Source organism: Chelonoidis abingdonii, chromosome 6 (genome assembly GCF_003597395.2).
Source record: "Chelonoidis abingdonii isolate Lonesome George chromosome 6, CheloAbing_2.0, whole genome shotgun sequence".
Classification (NCBI taxonomy): Eukaryota; Metazoa; Chordata; order Testudines; family Testudinidae; genus Chelonoidis; species Chelonoidis abingdonii.
Window position 1 is genome coordinate 96,018,668 of NC_133774.1, and position 21,221 is coordinate 96,039,888.

At 41.9% G+C, this 21,221-nt stretch overlaps 1 protein-coding gene across 6 annotated transcripts in view; it reads right to left on the reverse strand.

Annotated features, from left to right (window-relative positions):
- SMARCA2 (SWI/SNF related BAF chromatin remodeling complex subunit ATPase 2) overlaps positions 1-21,221 on the reverse strand; it is a 188,923-nt gene that overhangs the window by 128,639 nt on the left and 39,063 nt on the right. For all 6 annotated transcript variants that reach the window (XM_032801831.2, XM_032801829.2, XM_075067264.1 and 3 more), the window contains 3 exons: positions 7,349-7,475; positions 5,403-5,576; positions 4,969-5,142 (listed from right to left, as the gene is read on the reverse strand). In XM_032801831.2, coding sequence (XP_032657722.1) covers positions 4,969-5,142; positions 5,403-5,576; positions 7,349-7,475 — 475 coding nt within the window. The remainder of the gene's footprint in view (positions 1-4,968; positions 5,143-5,402; positions 5,577-7,348; positions 7,476-21,221) is intronic.

A 21,221-nucleotide genomic window follows, 5' to 3' on the forward strand; every position in this document is an offset into this window, starting at 1 on the left:
GCAGCGGGTCAAGAACATGAAGAGCTGGACCAGACATGATCCACACCTACTGGCTAAAGAAACTAACAGCAGTGCATGAACGCCTAGCAGCACAGATGAACCAGCTGCTAGCAGCAGGCTCCCACCCAAACTGGCTAACACAAGGAAGGACAGTGCTGATCATGAAAGACCCCTGCAAGGGGACAGAACCGGCCAACTACCGGCCAATAACCTGCCTCCCCACAACATGGAAAGTCCTATCAGGCATCATAGCTGCCAAGCTACAGGACCACATGGGCCAGTACATGAGCACAGCTCAGAAGGGCATTGGGAACAACACCAGAGGCTCAAAACACCAGTTGCTCATAGATAGAGCAGTCGCCCAAGACTCAAGGTCTAGACAGACCAATCTGAGCACAGCCTGGATTGACTACAGGAAAGCCTATGACTCAATGCCGCACACGTGGATCTGTGAATGTCTGGCGCTATACAAAGTCAACAGGACACTAAGGACCTTCCTCAAGAACTCAATGGGACTATGGAAGACAACACTGGAAGTCAACTCAAGGCAGCTTGCACAAGTGGCCATCAAGTGCGGCATATACCAAGGTGATGCACTGTCCCCGCTGCTGTTCTGCATAGGCTTAAACCCCCTCAGCCAGATAATCACAAGGACTGGATACGGGTACAGGTTCAGGAGTGGAACTACCATCAGCCACCTCCTCTACATGGATGACATCAAGCTGTATGCTAAGAATGAACGAGACATCGACTCGCTAATCCACCTGACGCGGATCTACAGTGAGGATATCGGGATGTCATTCGGACTGGAGAAGTGTGGCCGGATGGTAGTGAAGAGAGGGAAGGTAGTCAAGACTGATGGGGTGGAACTACCAGCGGGCCACATAGCAGACATACAGACCAGCTACAAGTACCTTGGCGTCCCACAGTCACATGGAAACCACGATGAGGAGGCAAGGAAGACAGCAACATCCAAGTATCACCAAAGGATAAGACAGGTCCTGAAGAGCCAGCTCAGTGGGAAGAACAAGATCCACGCCATCAACAGATACGCCCTGCCGGTCATCAGATACCCTGCCGGTATAGTGAGCTGGCCAAAGGAGGACATGGAGGCTGCCGATGTGAAGACCCGGAAGCTCCTCACAATGCACGGAGGTTTCCACCCCAAGTCCAACACCCAGAGACTGTATACCAGCCGGAAAGAAGGCGGGCGGGGCTTGGTGAGCGTCAAAGCCACTGTCCTGGATGAAACCCGGAACATCCAGGAGTACATCAGTAAGATGGCCCCCAAAGATGAGCTGCTGAGAGAATGCCTGAGGCAGCAGCAGACATGGGAGGAAGACCAAGCAGAAGAAGTGCCATGGCAAGACAAGACCCTGCATGGGATGTACCATCGACAGATAGCTGAGGTGGCTGACACTGGGAAATCCTACCAGTGGCTGGAAAGGGCTGGACTAAAAGACAGCACTGAGGCACTGATCATAGCAGCACAGGAACAGGCACTGAGCACCAGATCCATTGAAGCAGGGGTCTACCACACTAGAGAGGACCCAAGGTGCAGACTGTGCAGAGAGGCCTCAGAGACAGTCCAACACATAGTGGCAGGATGTAAGATGCAGGCAGGAACAGCATACACTGAACGGCACAACCAAGTGGCTGGCATTGTGTACAGGAACATCTGCACAGCGTATGGGCTAGACCCTCCCAAGACCAGATGGGAGATTCCACAGAAGGTTGTGGAGAATAGCAGGGCTAAGATTCTGTGGGACTTCCAGATCCAGACGGACAGGCAGGTACTGGCCAATCAACCAGACATCGTGGTAATAGACAAGGACCAGAAGACAGCGGTGGTGATAGATATAGCAGTGCCAAGTGACAGCAACATCAGGAAGAAGGAATATGAGAAGCTGGAGAAGTACCAGGGCCTGAAAGAGGAACTAGAGAGGATGTGGAAAGTGAAGGCCAAAGTGGTCCCAGTGGTGGTAGGAGCCCTCGGGGCTGTGACTCCTAAGCTGGGTGAGTGGCTCCAACAGATCCCAGGAACAACATCAGAGCTCTCTGTCCAGAAGAGTGCAGTGCTAGGAACAGCTAAGATACTGCGCAGAACCCTCAAACTCCCAGGCCTCTGGTAGAGGACCCGAGGTTGAGGAAGACACATACCACCCATAGGGGTGAGAGGGGAGTTTTTTTTTTTTATATATATACACATATACATATATATATACATATATATATATAGTTATGTTGGTCAGAGACATGAAAAAAACCCAACCCCCCAGCAACCAAGCTATGCTGACAAAAACCCCAGTGTGGAAACAGCTAGGTTGACAGAAGAGGGCCTCTCTTGGCATAGCTAATGTCATTTGGGGAGGCAATCTTCCTGCCCCAGCAGAACTCCTTCAATCTCTGCTAGGCAGCTTTTCCAGTATAGCTATGCCAGCACAGGCTCTGTAGTGCACACACAGGCCAAGTGTGCTCAACATGCAGCTGTGCACAACATGCACAAGAATTCAACTGTGAATTTGGTAAGTACTGGGGTAGTAATACCTGAAATGCCCCTGACAGCAAATCTGACTGAAGAGGACCCTCAAGTGATTTGTCTTTGAAAACAATGACAACAACTCACAGTCCACAGGTAGATGGCCTCAGGGGCGAGCAGTGGATATTAGTGTTCTGGGCATGTCTGAGGGTACATCAGGATGGCCGCTGCCCCTCACTTTTATTAGCGATGACTTTGGACCTACATGCTCCTAACATACAAACCCTGGACTGACATCACCTCATTCACCTCAGGATGTAAAAATGTTTTTAAAACAGCAAGAGTACCTTTTTTCATCTCCATGTTTTATTTCTGATAATTAACATGATAACAGTTTGAGCAGCTAGTCTAAAAGATCTCTATAATGTAGACTGGTATATAACAGGGGTGGCCAACCTGTGGCTCCGGAGCCACATGCGGCTCTTCATAGGTTAATATGCAGCTCCTTGAACAGGCACTCACTCCGGGGCTGGAGCTATAGATACTTTCTGATGTGCTGGGGGGTGCTCACTGCTCAACCTCTGCTCTGCCCCAGGCCCTGCCCCCACTTCACCCCTTCCCCCAGCCTGCCATGCCCTCACTGTTTCCTCCCTCCCCATCAGAGCCTTCTGCGCACCACGTAACAGCTAATCATGGCAGGCAGAAGGTGTGGGGAGGGAGCAGGAGGCACTGACTGGTGGGGCTGCTGGCGGGCAGGAGCCACTGCAGGTTTGAGTGGGGGGAGCTGCTGGGGAGCTGCTGACTGTGTCTCTTCGGCAATGTACATTTGTAAATTTCAGCTCCTTCTCAGGCTCAGGTTGGCTGCCCCTCGTATATAACCTTGAGAAAGGCCTCAGGGATATAAGATTTGTTCTTTTCCTCTGCAAATCCTTCATTTGTACTTTGCATGTACTTGTATGTTTCATGTAATGATTTAAAACCAATCTAGTCAGCCGTTGTAGTTGGTAGTGACAGATTTTGGACAAGCATTGAGGATTTGCCCTATATCTGCACCCAAATTAGACATTTACTTGCTCTTTCACTAGTGTTGTGCCTTACGAAAAGTGTGTCACTCAAATGCTTGTAAATGGAGAATAACTAGTTTCCCAGTGATTAGATTGACTGTTGGTAGACCTCAATGAATCCTATTGTTAAATAGAGTTAGATCACAGTTACCAGATTTCTACCAATATTAAAAAGAAAATAATAGCCTACTCTAAGGTGAGAACCATGACCAGCTAACACACTTCTAAACACAACTTGCCTTGTCTACGTTAGGTGCAAAGTCCTATATAAAATTATCTTTGTTAAAATGTGTTAATTCAGATGTTATAAAAACACAAGCTATTTTCCTGAAGAGGCATGGTCATATGGGAAGCCGTCTCATCACACTTTCCCCTCAAAAGAAACTATGAGTAGCATTATTGTGAGGTGATGGGGAGGAGGGAAAGAAGAAGAAAGATACCCTTGCTGCTACCTTTCTTTGGACCATAACGCTGGGGATTAATGGTCAACTGGAATTAGTCACGAATTCCCAGAAAATGCTGTATTTATCATCATTGCTTAAATACCTATATTTTAAAAAGCCAGAGTGGGCTAGAAGAAAGAATGTGAGAGAGGAGAGATAGTTACTGCTAGTCACTGAAATAACCTTTTTCCTTTAACTTTTCTACAAAAATAATTTACACAGAAAATGTATTCTTTGGCACATAAAACATAATCAAACTAAGCTCCTGATGAATGCTGCAAAAAATAGAGGCATAAGTAGTTGTTAGAACTATAATGGAAAGATTAGAAAAAAATACATGGTCTTCATGTGATGAATATACTAATGGACTTTGCAATATACCTGCACTGTTGTAAGAAATGTTTGAAATATGAAATTGGAAAGATTAGGTGATTTAATGGAGGTTACAAAACAGCAGTTATACTGTCATGAGCAGATTACCAGTAATGAGGCTAGACAAATACACACAAGAGTAAATATGGCTCAAACAAAAGTAAATATGGCTCAAAGTGAACAAAGTCAAACAAATAATGCCCCTATCACCACTATAAAGCACATACACCACTAATCTCACAGGTATGTTTAGATTCTTATTAGTTAAAATCTAATTGATCAGAGGGCCCTTATCATGCAAAGGAAGTATACAAGTCCTTGAGAGTATATATCAGGTATTAAATAGATACTGAATTTATCTAACATATACTTAGCAAACATTCAGTATTTGCAGCAAAGTTTGATTAGCAATGCCCAGTTACAAAGTAACTTACACAGTGGCCTTCCTAATGTTCAGGAGCCCATTAATTTGTTTTTCCTAACTCTTTCCAATAGTATAAAAATATGCTACATCTTAATACAACACATTACTATCTCCTCACTCTCATATAATTAAAAATTGTTACTATAGAGCATGCCACCTTTGGCATTTTATCAAAAGACCCCTTACCATCAGTCTTCTCATTCTTTCTTTCTCAATTCGCTCAGTTTCCTTCTTCTGCTCACGCTCAGTATTGGCATGCCAAGTTGCCACAGCTTTAGAAAGCTTCTGAATTTTCCCAGCCACTGATCGGTGGTATTCTTTAAAATCTTTAGCATGCTGCAATATGCTGTTCAGATATTCCTAGAGAAAGAAAATAATAAATCAGCTGAGACATTGTAGTATAATTGACAGAACACAGGATTTAAAACTACGAACACTCAAATTCTGGACTCTTCCCTTGCTTACTGTATGGCCTCTGGTAAGACATATCTTTGTATTCTTGGATCCCTAAATATAAAACAGTGATAGCTGGCCAAGCAAAGCAAGGTCTAACACTTACCTTAATGGCATTTCTCTGTATCTGGAATACATTAATTTTGGAATAGCAGAGATTAAAATACCTGATGCTTCTGTCTACGTTTTCTCTCCTGTTCGATTTTCTGCTGTTTCTCAAGCTTTTCTGTCATGCGGGCTTCCCTCAGAGTCTGGCGCTTGCTGCGCTTGTAGGCTTTGGAGTTCAGTGCTGTCTCCAGTGTTGTGTCACGGCGCATGCAGGCCACTACTTCTTGTCTTAGCTACCAGCAAGAAGAGACAAACTTTAAAAAACCACCATTCTGCACACAAAAACACAATTTTAGTCAACAATACAGCATATGAAGGTAGAAAGTTAACTTTTCATGAGCTCTTCAATCCTGCTTCTCCCTTTCACTTTCCATTGAGATACTGAAAATTTAGATCCTGTAATCCTCAGATGCAGCAAGAAAGTGAACGTCATCCTAAAAAGTTCTTGATTCTTTGTAGGATCTTCCTCTTTCTACAGAGAAGTATGAACTCCACTTATATAAGCAGCTCCACAAGTGGTGTGTCTGATATTAGGTGTCAAACATGGCAGACGTCACACTCCTTCCTCCCTCACAAGCTGGTGTTGAAAATGATTGTCCTGCTGGCATGGAAGAGGCCAACCAAGATGAAAATCCATTTTAACAAAGTGTGGTAGAACAAGATGACCTGTGTTCTCTTTTAAATCTGATGTTGAGCTTGGTTGACCCCACACACATCAACGGGACATTCATTTTCAACATCAGATAGGGGGATGGCAGAAGCAGCAGGGAATTACTAAGGCTGAGAGAGACACAGCCACACAGTTCTAAATGCACAGAATTAATAGCATGCTGCTCCTGAGAACTGGCCTCAGACAAGGCTCTACCATAAAGGGATCACTAGGGCAGTGGGGAGAAGGATACACATAGCATGGTACACACACTGTTAACCTGTGCTAGTCCCAAAGATTTCTTCCAGAAATCAATTTTGGCTGGCCAATAGGGGCAGGGTCAAGAGCAGCCAAATGACACCCTGCTGCTCTCAGGCCAGCTGGGAGAGCCAAATGGCAAGGGTCTAGGGAGTCTGGCACAGCAAAGCCCCTTTGCAAAATTCTTATGCTGTGTCTGCACCCAAGATCTGAGCAAACATATCTTGGACATGCTCTTGTTGGGCCTAGCCGCACAGCCTGCACATTACCACAGGCCTTTTGAAAACAAGGGTCAATGTGAGGAACACACAATAATCACACACATATATCACTGAGAACACGCAATTGGTTCTTAGAAAAATTTGACCCACTAGGTTTTGAGACTATCAGAAAAGAGACATATATTACGATTTGTATTTGAACAAGGGGTTGTGAACTCTCAGCCTATCCTGTCCTCCTTTTTGATCTGTTTGTGCCATCCCCAGGATCTCCCTGAAAGACTAGAGCAGGGGTAGGCAACCTATGGCACACGTGCCGAAGGCGGCACACGATCTGATTTTCAGTGGCACTCACAGTACCCGGGTCCTGGCGGCTCTGCATTTTAATTTAATTTTAAATGAAGCTTCTTAAAGCATTTTAAAACCCTTATTTACTTTACATACAACAATAGTTTAGTTATATATTAAAGACTTATAGAAAGAGACCTTCTAAAAAGGATAAAATGTATTACTGACACACGAAACCTTAAATTAGAGTGAATAAATGACGATTCGGCACAGCACTTCTGAAAGGTTGCCGACCCCTGGACTAGAGCATAAATCTAGGATTTTAAGGACTACACTGCAGGATGAAACAGAAGGTGGGGCGGGCGGGGGAGAGAACACATGCATTTTCAGTAATAAAGGAAACAAAAGATACTGATCATGTACATTGGATATTCTATGAATAGTGTTTTTCAGTTAAGTTTGCTCAAATATTGACATTCCTCTTTACACTCAGTACTTTCATAAATGTCTATTGCCAATATAGCCTGTGCTGAAGAAAGATAACTTTCAATTGTGATCACTGCAAAAATTTCCCTTCAGCAAAAGACATTACCTGGCGCTGAAAATTCAGTAACCTAAGTGCCTTCAGCTCGACTGTAGCTTTGGTTCGCAGATCAGGAGGCAGAGAGCCAGGTAAATTCTCCAGTTCCTGGATTCTGTGAGCAATTCGAGCCTGAAGTCTAAGATGATAAAGAATGTGGGAAAGATCTGTCAGTAGTTCTCAATATTATATGGTAACATAAGCAATAGATCTTAGACATCCAGTCAATTTCTAATACCCAACTATTCTGAATTAACATGCATTTCTAGGAATGGAGAGAAAAAAAATCAGACTTACATTTACTCTGCAGGAATACCCTTGATAACAAACAATGAAGACTCTCTCTCTTCTCTCCTCCCCTTCATTTTATCTATTAGTTGTATAGGAACAGCAACTCAGCAGATTTATTCTACTCATGCTTTCAAGCATTTTGTGTTTGCAGGCCAGTTTGTTAAGCACGAAGAAAAAACGTTATAAAACAATTGGGTATTATTTTAGGTCTCTTTAAAGTATGACTGCAGTCAGAATAGTGATTGTGTAAGAATGGAACATTCTTATTTAGCAGAATTGTTTCTTGTTGGTGATCAAAATCCTATGTGCTTATTCTACTGACAAAGTTTAAGTTTTCACTTTCTTTATTCTTTAAAGAAACTGTTGGCATTGCAAAGCTATTACAGTGCAAGCTGGATTCTATTCCAGCTCACTCAGCCCCCACAGAATTAACTTCCAGTTGCAAACTCTTTTAAGACCAACCATGGTGCACAAGCCAGAAAGAACAAACCTTCACTTTCAAATTCCAAACTGAGTTTGTAGTGCTGGTAGTTAACACAATCTTTGTAAAGTGGTGTTTTGTTTTGTTTTGTTTTACTTATAATTCAGCATATTTGGTCAGGCAGTGAATAACAGACAAACATGGACCCCAAAATGGTACTTTTAATAACACTGTGTACATGTGGTTTAATATTCCTTTTGGCTTTTTGGCACTTTTACAAATACAGTGCTAACTTCAGTGTAATTTCAACCACAGAATTCTTTCAACTAGATAAACATGGATTATAACCAACAACCAGTGAGAATTTCTGAATGAATTCTAAGTGGTCCAGTTGTTAAACATTTTGGGCCATGATCTGCATTGCAATGCAAGTGAATCAACAATAGGAGCCAGAGGAAAGAATTTCTGTCCCCATTTTTTACAAAGATGTGGAGATGAGAATTTATCTAGTCTACTCATGCTACATGTGACACACACACTTCTGGAGATTTATAAGGGAAGTCTGATTACATAAATTAAAAGGCTGATCCTACTCCCTCCTGAAAAGGATAGACTCATAGCCAAACCTATACAATCACTCACCTTCTCTCCATCACAATATAACACAGGTAAGAAATTGATAATAGCATTAATAGAGTAGTTGGCAACCTGGTAAATGAATTTGCTAACAAAGCAAAATGTCACACCAACCAAACTAGAGAACTGCTCACACCTAAAAAGACAATTGTAACTTATGCTTTTTAAAGCCACATACACCACCCATTCCTACTCTACAACTTCATCCCTGCTCCAAAATAATACATAAGAACAGCCATCCTGGGTCAGACCAATAGTCCATATAACACAGTATCTTGTCTTCAGATAGTGGCCAATGCCACGTGCTTCAGAGGGAATGAACAGAACAGGCAATCATCAAGTGATCCATCCCCTGTCATCCACTCCCAGCTTCTGGCAAACAGATGAACTAGATAAAAATGGATTATAATCAATAAATCAGCAATATTTTCTGAATGAATTCTAAGTGGTCCGGTCATTAAATATTTTGGACCACAAGCTGCACAATAGGTGGTGCAACCAGCCCCACGTATAATACTTTAAAAGGCAGACTGTAAAAAGGCAAAACACTACCTCCAATTCTGATGCCACTAAAGTCAGTGCAAGTTTTACCAGAGACTTCAATGGGAGCAGGATTGGACATATTGACAGGTCAATTTTTTGCAGGCCCCAGTTTCCATGAAATTTAAGCAAAGCAAAGCAAAACAAACCAAACAAAATACACATTTTTTTTTGATAAAAGGTGTTTAAGGAAAAAAGATTCTGCTGACGTGTGTACAATCCAAACATTATAATATTTTGCTAATACCAAAAAAACAAAGTAAATCTCCTCCCCCTCCCCCTTTTATGGGAGGGGTGTCACATAATAGTTGCTTGGGCAATCTTTTGTTGTAGTACATGTATATATCTATGTTAAATAAAAATGGAAACAATGAAAAAAGTATTGACTAGGGTAGCAGACACAGTGGCGATATAAATTAATTCTCTGTTGAAGAATGCAATCTGTTGAAGGATACTGTAGCAGGGTGGTCACCCGCTCCTGCCTGAAAGAGCTTAAAACAGCCCTGGAGACGGCTGGGGTAGGGAGAAAAGCTTGGCTGATTGGGAAGCAGCCACAGCTGGGGCCACGCTCCAAACAGACTCAGCTGGTCCTATAAAGGCCAGGAGCAGAAAGATACTCTCTCTCTTGCCTTTGGAAAGGGAGGGCCCACGCTGCCTGGGGAGCTGAGAAAGGTACTGAGGGTGGAGCAGTGCTGGGGAAGGGCCAGGGAGCTCCACCCTAGCAGAGCTACAGGCCAAAGTAAGGGCCCACTATGGGGTACTAGGGCGGCAGAGAGGCAGCTCTGCTATAGGTAGAGGCAGCGGGTCCAAACACAACCTTTCCTGTGATGAGTGGCTTATACTGCAGTCTGCCCCAGGGAGCAGGGGGCTAGTTGGTGACTGGCAGTAGCCTATGACTGAGGTGAGGTAGGGATAATGGGTGGGGGGTTCCCTGGGAGGGGAGACCCAGAGACTGAGAGGTGTACTGCCAGGGGGCAGTACCCTGGCGTGCAAGGGGCACTGGGTCGGGAGGGACATGGGGGCCAGGGAAAGCAGGACACTGACCTGCAGAGGGTGCTCCAATGGCTGGAGAGCTAATTCCCAGAAGATACCAGCAGGAGGCGCTGCAGGGGTGAGTCATCATGCACAGTTATAGGTACCGTTCTGCATTATCATGCTATAAAACTGCCATTCATAAACATCACCAGAGAAGATTTTTTTCCTTAAAAAATCCCTTTAAGAGATCTTAACTAGTCTCTTTGTTCTGCCTTGTGTTAAATTAGAGTGGAAGACAATCACTGAACCCTAACATTACATAGGCAAGTAGTGAGAGATTTTGAGGGCCTTGAACACTGGACTGGCATTAAATTTACTGTAACAAAAGGTAAACGACCACAACCCAGAGTTCACTGACCATTAATCCTGCACTTTCATTTCTGTGGTATAGTGAACAAACCCTGGTAGTCTGTCCATTACAACAGGAGGGCAGATGTCTCAGTTTGGAAGACCTGAAAACAAGTAATCTGTTAGACTACTGGGGCTATTGGGATATACAAGAGCAATGACGACACCAAAATACCTGCTTCTATATGAAATGGACTAGAATCACACAAACGCTGACTGAGGGCATGTGAAATTAAAGTGGCCCTGGCAAAAGCACTCTGTGCAAAGCACTACTGCAGATACATTCCTTAAAGAAGTTACCAGTTAGAACAATGATGGTGGAAAAGGTGGGTGCTGCAAAGGAAAATTAGGAATCATATTGCACATGGATATATTTGGGTCAACCTCAGAAAGGGCTGGACTACATTAGAATTTACGATATACAGAAATGATCATACTCAGGTGAGTTTAATGTTGAGGGGTTTTTTTGTGCTTAATATCTGTATTTTAAGCACCGCTTTTCTACATACTATTTTGTCTCAAAATCAATAGGCTACAATATGTAGTGTGATAAAGAGATACAAAATTTGAAACTTCCTGAAACAACAAAAAGGCTGGATTACTGCATAACTGCAGGAGACTCATTCAGTGTCCTCAAGAGTACAGAAAATTGAAGCAGAATTAGGTCAGTGGGGTTTTTCAAACAGATTGAACAGTAAATCAAGAGGAGTTACTGTTCTGGCAAGAACATGTTCCATTAAAGGCAACAGATATTTGTTCAGGTCCAGAGGAGAAGTTTATGATTCCTACAGGAGAGATATTTGTTCAGAAAATAACACTGGGAGATTTTGTTCTTTCAAGTAACTATATGACACTACAAAAATCCACATTCTGTACAACTCTAGCTCTAACTGGACTTAGTGATTGCGAGGGAATTTCAATGCTGTTACAGTGGAAAAACAACTTGAAAAGTCTAGTGGCTTCCCTACCTCCTGCCTTTACAAAGGAGGATTAGATTGACTATTGCACATCCACACAGACTAGCAGCTGATAGATGCATAAAGAGACTTAGGGCTCATCTACACTTACAACGCTGCAACACTGCTGCTGCAGCACTGTAGCACTTCAGTGAAGATGCTGCCTACGTTGACGGGTAGGTAATCCACCTCCCCAAGAACGGATAGCTAGGTCAATGGCAGAATTCGCCCACTGACCTAGCGCTGTATAATCCAGGGTTTAGATCAGTTTAACTGCATTGCCAAGGAGTGTGGATTTTTCACACCTCAGAGTGGCATAATTATATTGACCTAATTTCCTAGTGTAGACCAGGTCTACAGTTCTGAGATGTTCACAGATGCCTGGTGCTTATCCTCATACTGATGAATCCAGATCATAGCTATGATTTTTCTCAATCTTCCAATCCCAAAATAGCTGGAATGTTTCTGCCGACACATCAGGTATGAAACAGTTAAAGTACTCACTCTCTTTGGAGTCACTATGACTTCCGCTATGTGTGCAATGACACTTCCTCAAGCTAGTGTTTTGACTTACTCAGTAAGGCATCTGAACAGTGTTTGCAGCCATAAGGGCTAAGGGCTTGATCCAATGGTCACTGAAGTCAATGGAAAAACTCCTACTGAGTTTGCTGCTGCTGGATCAGGCCCCAGATGCTTAACTTTTAGTTTAAACCACAAGTTTAAAACTATAGGGACAACAGAGAACTGATACCACAGAGTATTGATATGCATCAGCTTAGACAGACCCCTGGACGCATCTTCCATTTACCGAAAGGTAAATACTAATCTGCTAAATCTTTGAGTATTTTGGACTACTGCCCTGCTTTCTGACAAGTGAGACCCAGAAATGGGGCCAGCCAGGGCACTTAGGTGGAAAAACACAATTTTTCAAAAAATGGTTTGAACAGTTATCAATGGTTGCCACCCAATGCACCTTCTCTGGAAAGGATATTGTAACCCACGTCTTAAGTAGGACATAAGAATACCATACTGGATCAGACAAGTGGTCCATCTAGTCCAGTACCCTATTTCAAAAGTGGCCAGTATCAGATTCTTCAGAAAGAGTTTATTTATCTCTTGTATATTTAAAAAAAAACAAAAAACAATCCTATCTAATGTAACTGTGAATGTTTTCATTTCCACACCATCTTCTTTTTCTTGCATCCCACTAAGTTCTTGGCCTCACCGATATTTTGTGGCAATGAGTTCCACAGGCTGGGGATTTCTTTTTGGCTTTTTGATTCTGTTTGTTTTTTGGGGGGTGTTTATTTAAAAAAAATACATAATTTATTTCCTTTTATTAGTTTTAAATCTGTTCTCTTTTAGCTGCATTAACTGTCCCTTGTTCTTGCATTACGTGAGAGGGTGAACAAAAAACACTGGCTTACCTTCACTATATATCACTAATTATTTTGTATAACTGCAACTGGTTGGCAGGGTTTCTCTGACTTTCCCAGTGACCAGGTTGCTGGAACTGTAGTGAGACACTGATTGACTCAGACCAATTCTTTCTGCCAGGCCTGGCTTGCTAGCTGCACCCTAGATATAAAGGAGGTGGGAGTGGCTCTTTGGACATTTGCTGATAACTTTCTTTAATGCTCACTGGGCCTGATCCTATTTTTATATATTCTGTATATTTAGGCTGAACAGACTGAACTTATTCCAGGTAAGGTGTGCTGTTATATAAATTAATGGTTTTATAATATTTTCTTCATTTTCTATCCATTCTTTAAATATTCTAATGCCATCTGCTTAACGTGGTGAAGTTTAAGAAACTTTCACTGAGCTGTTCAGAATGATACCCCGGGCCTTTCCCAATCTCGAGGAGTAGTGAAGGGGTGGGGGGAGAGAGAGAGAGTGGCAGTTTGCTGGTAATTATTTTTCCATGTACAGCAATATTAACTTTTTAAAGAATTTTATGACCACCAGTTTTCACCTAAAGCAAATGCATCAGACTTTTCTGGACCATGCTCATCCTCTAATCCCTCAAACTGATAAAAATATGTTGGACTATTCATCTTTTCAGGGGAAAATGCTAAAGGCTATTAAATCATTCATTCATAAGATGGTCAAGAAGAAAATAGCCTTTTTCAAGTGCTTGGAGTACTTACTAACCCTATTTAAAGGATATATTTAATTAATCTCTGCAGTTCAGCATTTTATCTTCATCTCTACAGAATATAGATATTGCATTACAAACTGAAGATAGAGATCTCCTTACAAAGTAGGTGATACTTACCTCTCCCTCACCAATTGGGGGTAATGGCAGAAATTGCGCCAGAGCACTGCAAGCTGTATGAAATGGATGCCAGGCAGCAAGCAAGAAAGCTTTATAAAAGGGAGACCCTTTTCAAGTAATAACATGAATCAATTTGATATAGTTTGCAGTGATCGTAAATTAAAGATGCTGGAAAGTGCCATTTTTTTAATTAATGCTGGTGGGGAGGAGAGCCATTCCACCTAGTGGAATAATGTTAAATTACACTACACATTATTTGTTTTAGACATTTATTAAGATTAAAGCAGCACTTTATTTCCAAGAAAGTATTAAAATGGAGTTTTATAAAAGCATGTCAAGAATTTACAACTTTGGCCATATTTCAAGTAGCACAGCAAATTTAACAGCTCAACACATAGTAGTAATTTAAACTTTTTATAGCAATGGGTATTTTAAATATCCAAGTTTCTTTTCATCTACCATTAGTCACATAGGGATTAACAACAATTATACCCCTAATTTCATCTCACAGCAACATATGCTGCAAGAGCTGGTAGGCACCACCAAGTGAATTCAGTCGCAACATAAACTCCAAATTTTCTTGCTTTTTTGTTGATTTAAGCCAAAGCTTTTTAATGTCAAAATGTGGTCCTCTTGAGGGAGGAAGGGAGAAATCTATTAAAAGTAGAAAGTCTCCCCTTGACATGTCATTGGTTTCAAGGCTTCTTCAGTCTCAATATGCTAATGAATCTATTACTGCTCCTCCATCTGTCGTGGTCCACTTCACAAATGGCTAATGGAGAAGAATGCCATGCTGCACCTTTACGTGCATTCTTTGAGGAACTGTCAAATCAACTGTATAGCTTCCTACCTGAAAGGAAGTCCAAGACACAGGAATTCCAGTCACTGAGCAGATTAGATGCATTTCTTCAATGCAACAGCAAATATTAAAGAAATGTTTCATGTTTACATCATCCATAAAAACATGACGTTAACTTTTAGTTGCACAGTTAAGCACTCACAGCAAGAAAGATGTGCGCAGCTGGACATGTCCTATCCTGTGCAACTTTGGAGGTCTGAAAAAGCACTCCATCAACTTCTTACAGGGTGCACATGTGCTGAGGTTTACTGCCCACACATACTTTCAGGTCACTTTTCAGTAGGCAGTTACATCAGCCATGCATGCATGTGCAGTATGACATTCCTTAGTGTTACACTTCACAATCTAAGCAAGGAGAGCCTGTACCTGAGGCTACTGCACGTACACAGTAGGCGAATTTCAAAGCTTATAACTTGGTTACACCACAGGCACATATCCTGTAGGGATATATTACTGACCAGGATGGTGACAGTGACTGTGAAATGATCAGGGAGTTGAGAGGCTATTAAAATAAACTCATTAATAATGGGGGATTTCAACTACCGCATATTGACTGGGTACAGGTCACCTCAGGATAGGATGCAGAGACGAAGTTGCTTGACACCTTAAATGACTGCTTCTTGGACCAGCTAGTCCTGGAACCCACAAGAGGAGAGGCAATTCTTGATTTAGTCCTAAGTGGAGCACAGGATCTGGGCCAAGAGGTGAATATAGCTGGACTGCTCGGTAATAGTGACCATAATATAATTAAATTTAACATCTCTGTGAAGGGGAAAACACCACAGCAAGCCAACACTGTAGCATTTAATTTCAGAAAGGGGGACTACACAAAAATGAGGAAATTAGTTAAACAGAAATGAAAAGGTACAGTGCCAAAAGTAAAATCTCTGCAAGCTGCATGAAAACTTTTTGAAGACACCATAATAGAGGCTCAACTTAAATGTATACTCTGAATTAAAAAAAACATAGTAAGAGAACCAAAGAAGTGCCACTGTGGCCAAACAACAAAGTAAAAAAGCAGCGAGAGACAAAAAGGCATGCTTTAAAAAGTGGAAGTTAAATCCAAAGAGGGAAAATAGAAAGCAGCATAAACTCTGGCAAATGAAGTGTCAAAATATAATTAGGAAGGCCAAAAAAGAATTTGAAAAACAGCTAGCCAAAGACTCAAAGTAATAGCAATTTTTTTTTTTTTTTTAAGTACATCAGAAGCAGGAAACCTGCTAAACAACCAGTGGGGCCTCTGGATGATCAAGATGCTAAAGAGCACTCAAGGAAGATACGGTCACTGTCGAGAAACTAAATGAATTATTTGTATCAGTCTTCACAGCTGAGGATGCGAGGGAGATTCCCAAACGTGAGCCATTCGTTTTAGGTGACATATCTGAGGAACTGTCCCAGACTGAGGTGTCATTAGAGGTAGTTTTGGAACAAACTGTTAAACTAAACAGTATTAAGCCACCAGGACCAAATGGGATTCACCTAAGAATTCTGAAGGAACTCAAATGTGAAATTGTGGAACTAGTAACTGTAGTTTGTAACCTATCATTTAAATCAGCTTCTGTACCAAATGAGTGGAGGATAGCTACTGTGACACCAATTTTTAATAAGGGCTCCAGCGGTGATACTGGCACTTACAGGCTGGTAAGCCTGATTTCAGAACCAGGCAAACTGGTTGAAATTATCGTAAAGAACAAAATTGTCAGACACATAGATGAACATAATTTGATAGGAAAGAGTCAACCTGGTTTTTGTAAAGGGAAATCATGCCTCACCAATCTACTAGAATTCTTTGAGGGGGTCAACAAGCACGTGGAGGGGATCCAGTGCATGCAGTGGTCTTAAATTTTCAGAAAGCCTTTGACAAGGTCCCTCACCAAAGGCTCTTAAGCAAAGCAAGTTATCATGGGATAAGAAGGAAGGTACCCTCATGGATTGGTAAATGGTTAAAAGATAGGAAACAAAAGGTAGCAATAAATGGTCAGTTCTCAAAATGGAGAGAGGTACACAGTGGGGTCCCCAAGGGGTCTGTACTGGGACGTGTGCATTCAACATATTCATAAATGATCTGGAAAAGGGGGTAAACAGTGAGGTGGCAAAATTTGCAGATGATACAAAACTACTCAAGATAGTTACGTCCCAAGCAGACAGCGAAGAGTTACAAAAGGATCTCACAAAACTGGGTGACTGGGCACCAAAATGGCAGATGACATTTGATGTTTTTAAATACAAAGTAATGCACATTGGAAAACACAATCCATATTATACATATAAAATGATGGGGTCTAAATTAGCTGTTACCACTCAAGAAAGAGATCTTGGAGTCATTGTGGATAGTTCTCTGAAAACAGCAGTGGCAGTTTAAAAAAAGCTAACAGAAGGTTGGGAATCATTAAGAAACGGATAGATAATAAGACAGAAAATATCATATTGCCTCTATATAAATCCATAGCATGCCGACATCTTGAATACTGGGTGCAGATGTGGTCGCCGCATCTCAAAAAGGATAAATTGGAATTGGAAAAGGTTCAGAAAAGGGTAACAAAAATGCTTAGAGGTATGGAGCATCTGCCGTATGAGGAGAGATTAATAAGACTGGGACTTTTCAGTTTGGAAACTGTTATGTAAAGCCTCCATTCAAATGCGATTGTAAAATCTGTAACTTGTGTCATTAAGTTCTGCAAACTTTTTGCAGACTTTGTAACTTCAGTGATTGTTAGCATAGCCTTTGAAGTTTTGTAACCTTTGCAAGCTCTGCAACCTTTTCAAGTTACAACTTGTATGAACTTCCAAGCTTTGTAATATCCCATCATAAAAACAAAGAGAGTGTGAACAAGGGAGTGGGGGGGGAAGATAAGGGAGTGTATGTGGGACTGGGCGGAAAGGAACTGCAAGGAGAAGAGAGCCTGGGAGACAGGAGACAGGTGTGCCTGATGAAGGTAATCCTGGAGTGCTGTAAAGAAAAGAGGCATGAAAGGAACAGGGCCTGGGAACGCTTCTCGGTGACGGACACAGAAGAAAAACTCAGTGTACATGACAGGAGCGCCCAGTTCCAAAATAAAAGGAAGCAGCCACCCACACAAGTGGCTGCTCCTTGACTTGCTCAGCAACCTGGATTCATGACTGGAGCCAGACACACCAGATCTACCACGCTTTGGCTTTTCGGCCTCCATGCTGTCTCCGGTAACTCTCCGCCTGTGTAAGCGTGTGGGTGCATGAGGGTATGAATGCAGTGAATATGTGCATGTATGAATAAGCTCCATCTCTTCTCTATCTGACCTAACAGCGGCATTGTCATAAAACCAATACTAGTGTGACCCTGGGTTGGTTCTTAGGGGAACACAGGTAACAGAAATGAGATGATTAAGGGGGATATGATAGAAGTCTATAAAATCATGATTGGTGTGGAGAAAGGAAATAAGGAAGTGGTATTTACTCCTTCTAACAACACAAGAAATTAAAAGGCAGTAGGTTTAAAACAAATAAAAGGAAGTATTTCCTCACACAGTCAACTTGTAGAACTCCTTACCACAGGCTGTTGTGAAGGCCAAGACTATAACAGGATTCAAAAAAAGAATTAGATAGGTCCAACAATGGCTATTAGCCAGAACAGGCTCAGATGGTGCCTCTAGCTTCTGTTTTCCAGAAGCTGGGAATGGGCGACAGGGAATGGATCACTTGATGATTACCTGTTCTGTTCATTCCCTCTGGGGTACCTGGCATTGGCCACTGTCGGAAGACAGGATACTGGGCTAGATGAACCTTTGGCCTGACCCATTATGGTCGTTCTTGTGTTTTGTTCCACTGAAATATTCAGATACTTTTCTACAATGAGGGCTAGATGCCAAATTTTAAGTTTTGGTACTTGATGTCTTCTTCCTTTCTCTTATTACCAAAAAAAGATGGATGAGCTGGCTTTTACTCAAACGTTTAACAAAACATTTAAACTTCAGGCACAGACCTGACCATTTCAGAGACATATCAATACCTGACCATTTCAGAGACATATCAGCAACTACGATGGATTCTGAGAAGGGGAATCCTTACACTACCTTAACTATAGCTGTCACGTCCTGCTCCCATTGTGCAAAAAGGCACATACACTTTATCTAACAATATCAAATTTACCAACAAATTTACTACAACAAAACAAAATCCCCAGCAGCATTCAAGAAAAAAAAATACACAACTCAGCCAGCCTGCCACCTGCAAAAAAAATAATTCTTTCCAGCCCCTCCTCATTCAGGGCAACATACCCTCAGCCTTCTCCAAAAACCTACAAAATATGTCTTTGCAGATTACCTAAAATATACAAAGTGAGGGTATTTCAAACCAAGCAGCCTTAGAAGGAAGATGAAGCAGTTGTTCAAGGTTCCTAACACATTCTTCTGTCTCTTGCACAAGGACTAGTCGCAGTCATATTCCTTGCATTCCAAGCTTAAAAACTGGGGAGCTAGAACTACCAGCCACCCCAAAGGCAGAGAATGGGGTCAGGCCCCCTCTTCCAAACTTGTACTAGCCAACTTTGTTGACTAGCTGTGAAGAATGCGTGCCACACTTTTCACATCTTCCCAGTCACACTGAGGAGTTCCCAAGGCACAATGCCTCTCTGAGGTGTTGCTGGGGTTGTGTGACTATGCAGCACCTTCAAGACAGGCCAGAGTCTTAAAGGCATGGTTTGAATCCAAAGAACGCTATACACTAGCCTCTAGGTGAACACAGTCTGTAATGCACTGCTAAGAAATCCACATTCAAATCCTGGATTAATTCAGGAATAAGAACAGCCATGTGATCTCCTGTAGGTCCCCATTTGTATACATCCCTAAGCCATAACAATCTGGCACAAATAGCAATCTCTGCTCCCGGAAGAAACAGGGTTCGAAGAGAAGAAGCAGTTACAGATGAAGGCTGAGGGGCACCATCACTGATACGTGAAAGTGTGTATGGCACTGGCCCATAGGATTCCTGGCTCATGTCATAGCTATATTCCCTTCCATAAGAACAACAGTTAAATTGTACTAAGCTTTGTATATCATATATGTTTTCTGAAAATGCTGTTACACTTCAATAACCCTACACAATGAAACAGGAAAGGCCGTTCCTAGTTAAGGTAAAAGTGATGCTAGTCATTAGGGACTCAATCCAGCAAAGTACTTAATTGCACACTTAATTTAAGCAAAAGCTTGACTGTTTTGCTGGATCAGGACCTGAAAAAACAGTTTCAAAAGCAGTACAGCGTATACCGCTAGGCTTGTTCTTAATCATTAGTAAGATACTTTTTGCTTAGCATCATTACAAGTGTCATATTATGCGAAGTACTACAGATACTAAGTAGATCTTTGAGAAGCATCATAACTCTCAGTTGACACGGCAGTTCTGTTTTACAAGTTTAAATACAGCATTCTGAAGTACCTCTATATATAGATATATTGTCCTCTGCAGGGTATTCCTAGGGAAGACCTTCCCTATCTCTCCTCTGTTTTCTAGTTTTGCTTTGGGTACTGTAATCACACTAGTCTTGCCCACTAAAACTGGGCTATTTCATCATTGTGTCTCTTAGAAAACAAAGCTTGGAATAAAGCAAATCGTGGAACTGCATCACAAAAGAGGAGTTATGACACTCTAGATAAAACGAAGTTATCTACACTGTAATGGTCTCTTCTAAGCAGAACATTAGAGTCCAAATCATTTTATTGTGGACACCTCACCCACTCACTAGCCCTCTTTCCTAGCACATTGCTGCTAAACATTTCATATTCCATAAAGGTTCATCTCAATCATTGTCCCTTAGATATCTGTAAAGTTAGAGCACATTCCTAAAACAAATGTCATTAGATCCTGCTTTCCATTTTTATTTCCTTAGGCCTTTACCTTTTCAGTAACTGGAACACAGGCACTGCCGTTCCAGATCGGACAAATGGAACATCTAGTCTGTAGCTTGTCACTGACAGTGACCAATATGAGAGGTTTAAGAAAAAGGTGCCTATAAATGGGCAACTGTAGTACCAACACTTTCCCAAAGGGGAAGTTTATTCTTAACCCCAGGTAGGCCCTGAAGACACCTGCCTATCATGCTGACCAACACTGCCATATTGTTTCCTTGTACTCCCTGTATGTTGCTCTGTCTGCACCAGTTGTCTCTTGTCTTAGACTGTAAGCTCTCGGGGCAGGGGACAACTTTTTATTATGTATTTGTACAGAACCTAGCACAACAGGGTCCTAGTCCATGACTGGGGTTCGTTGATGCTACAGTAACACAAACAATTAAATACTAATAATTAAGTATGAAGGTTGATATGCTATTATAACAGACACTCCTGGATCCTCAGTACTTTTTAGTCAGGACACTTTTATTTAAGAGCCTAAATATGAACATAAGGACCTCATTTTTGGTATCTTTTTAAATCTTCGTTTTGGCTTGCTTGCTTGCGCTCTTTACTCCCTGGCGGATCAGCCAACCCACATTCCATTGGACAAACTTCTTGCTTTTTATTGGCTTTTTGTTTTTTGACTTCCATCCTGGC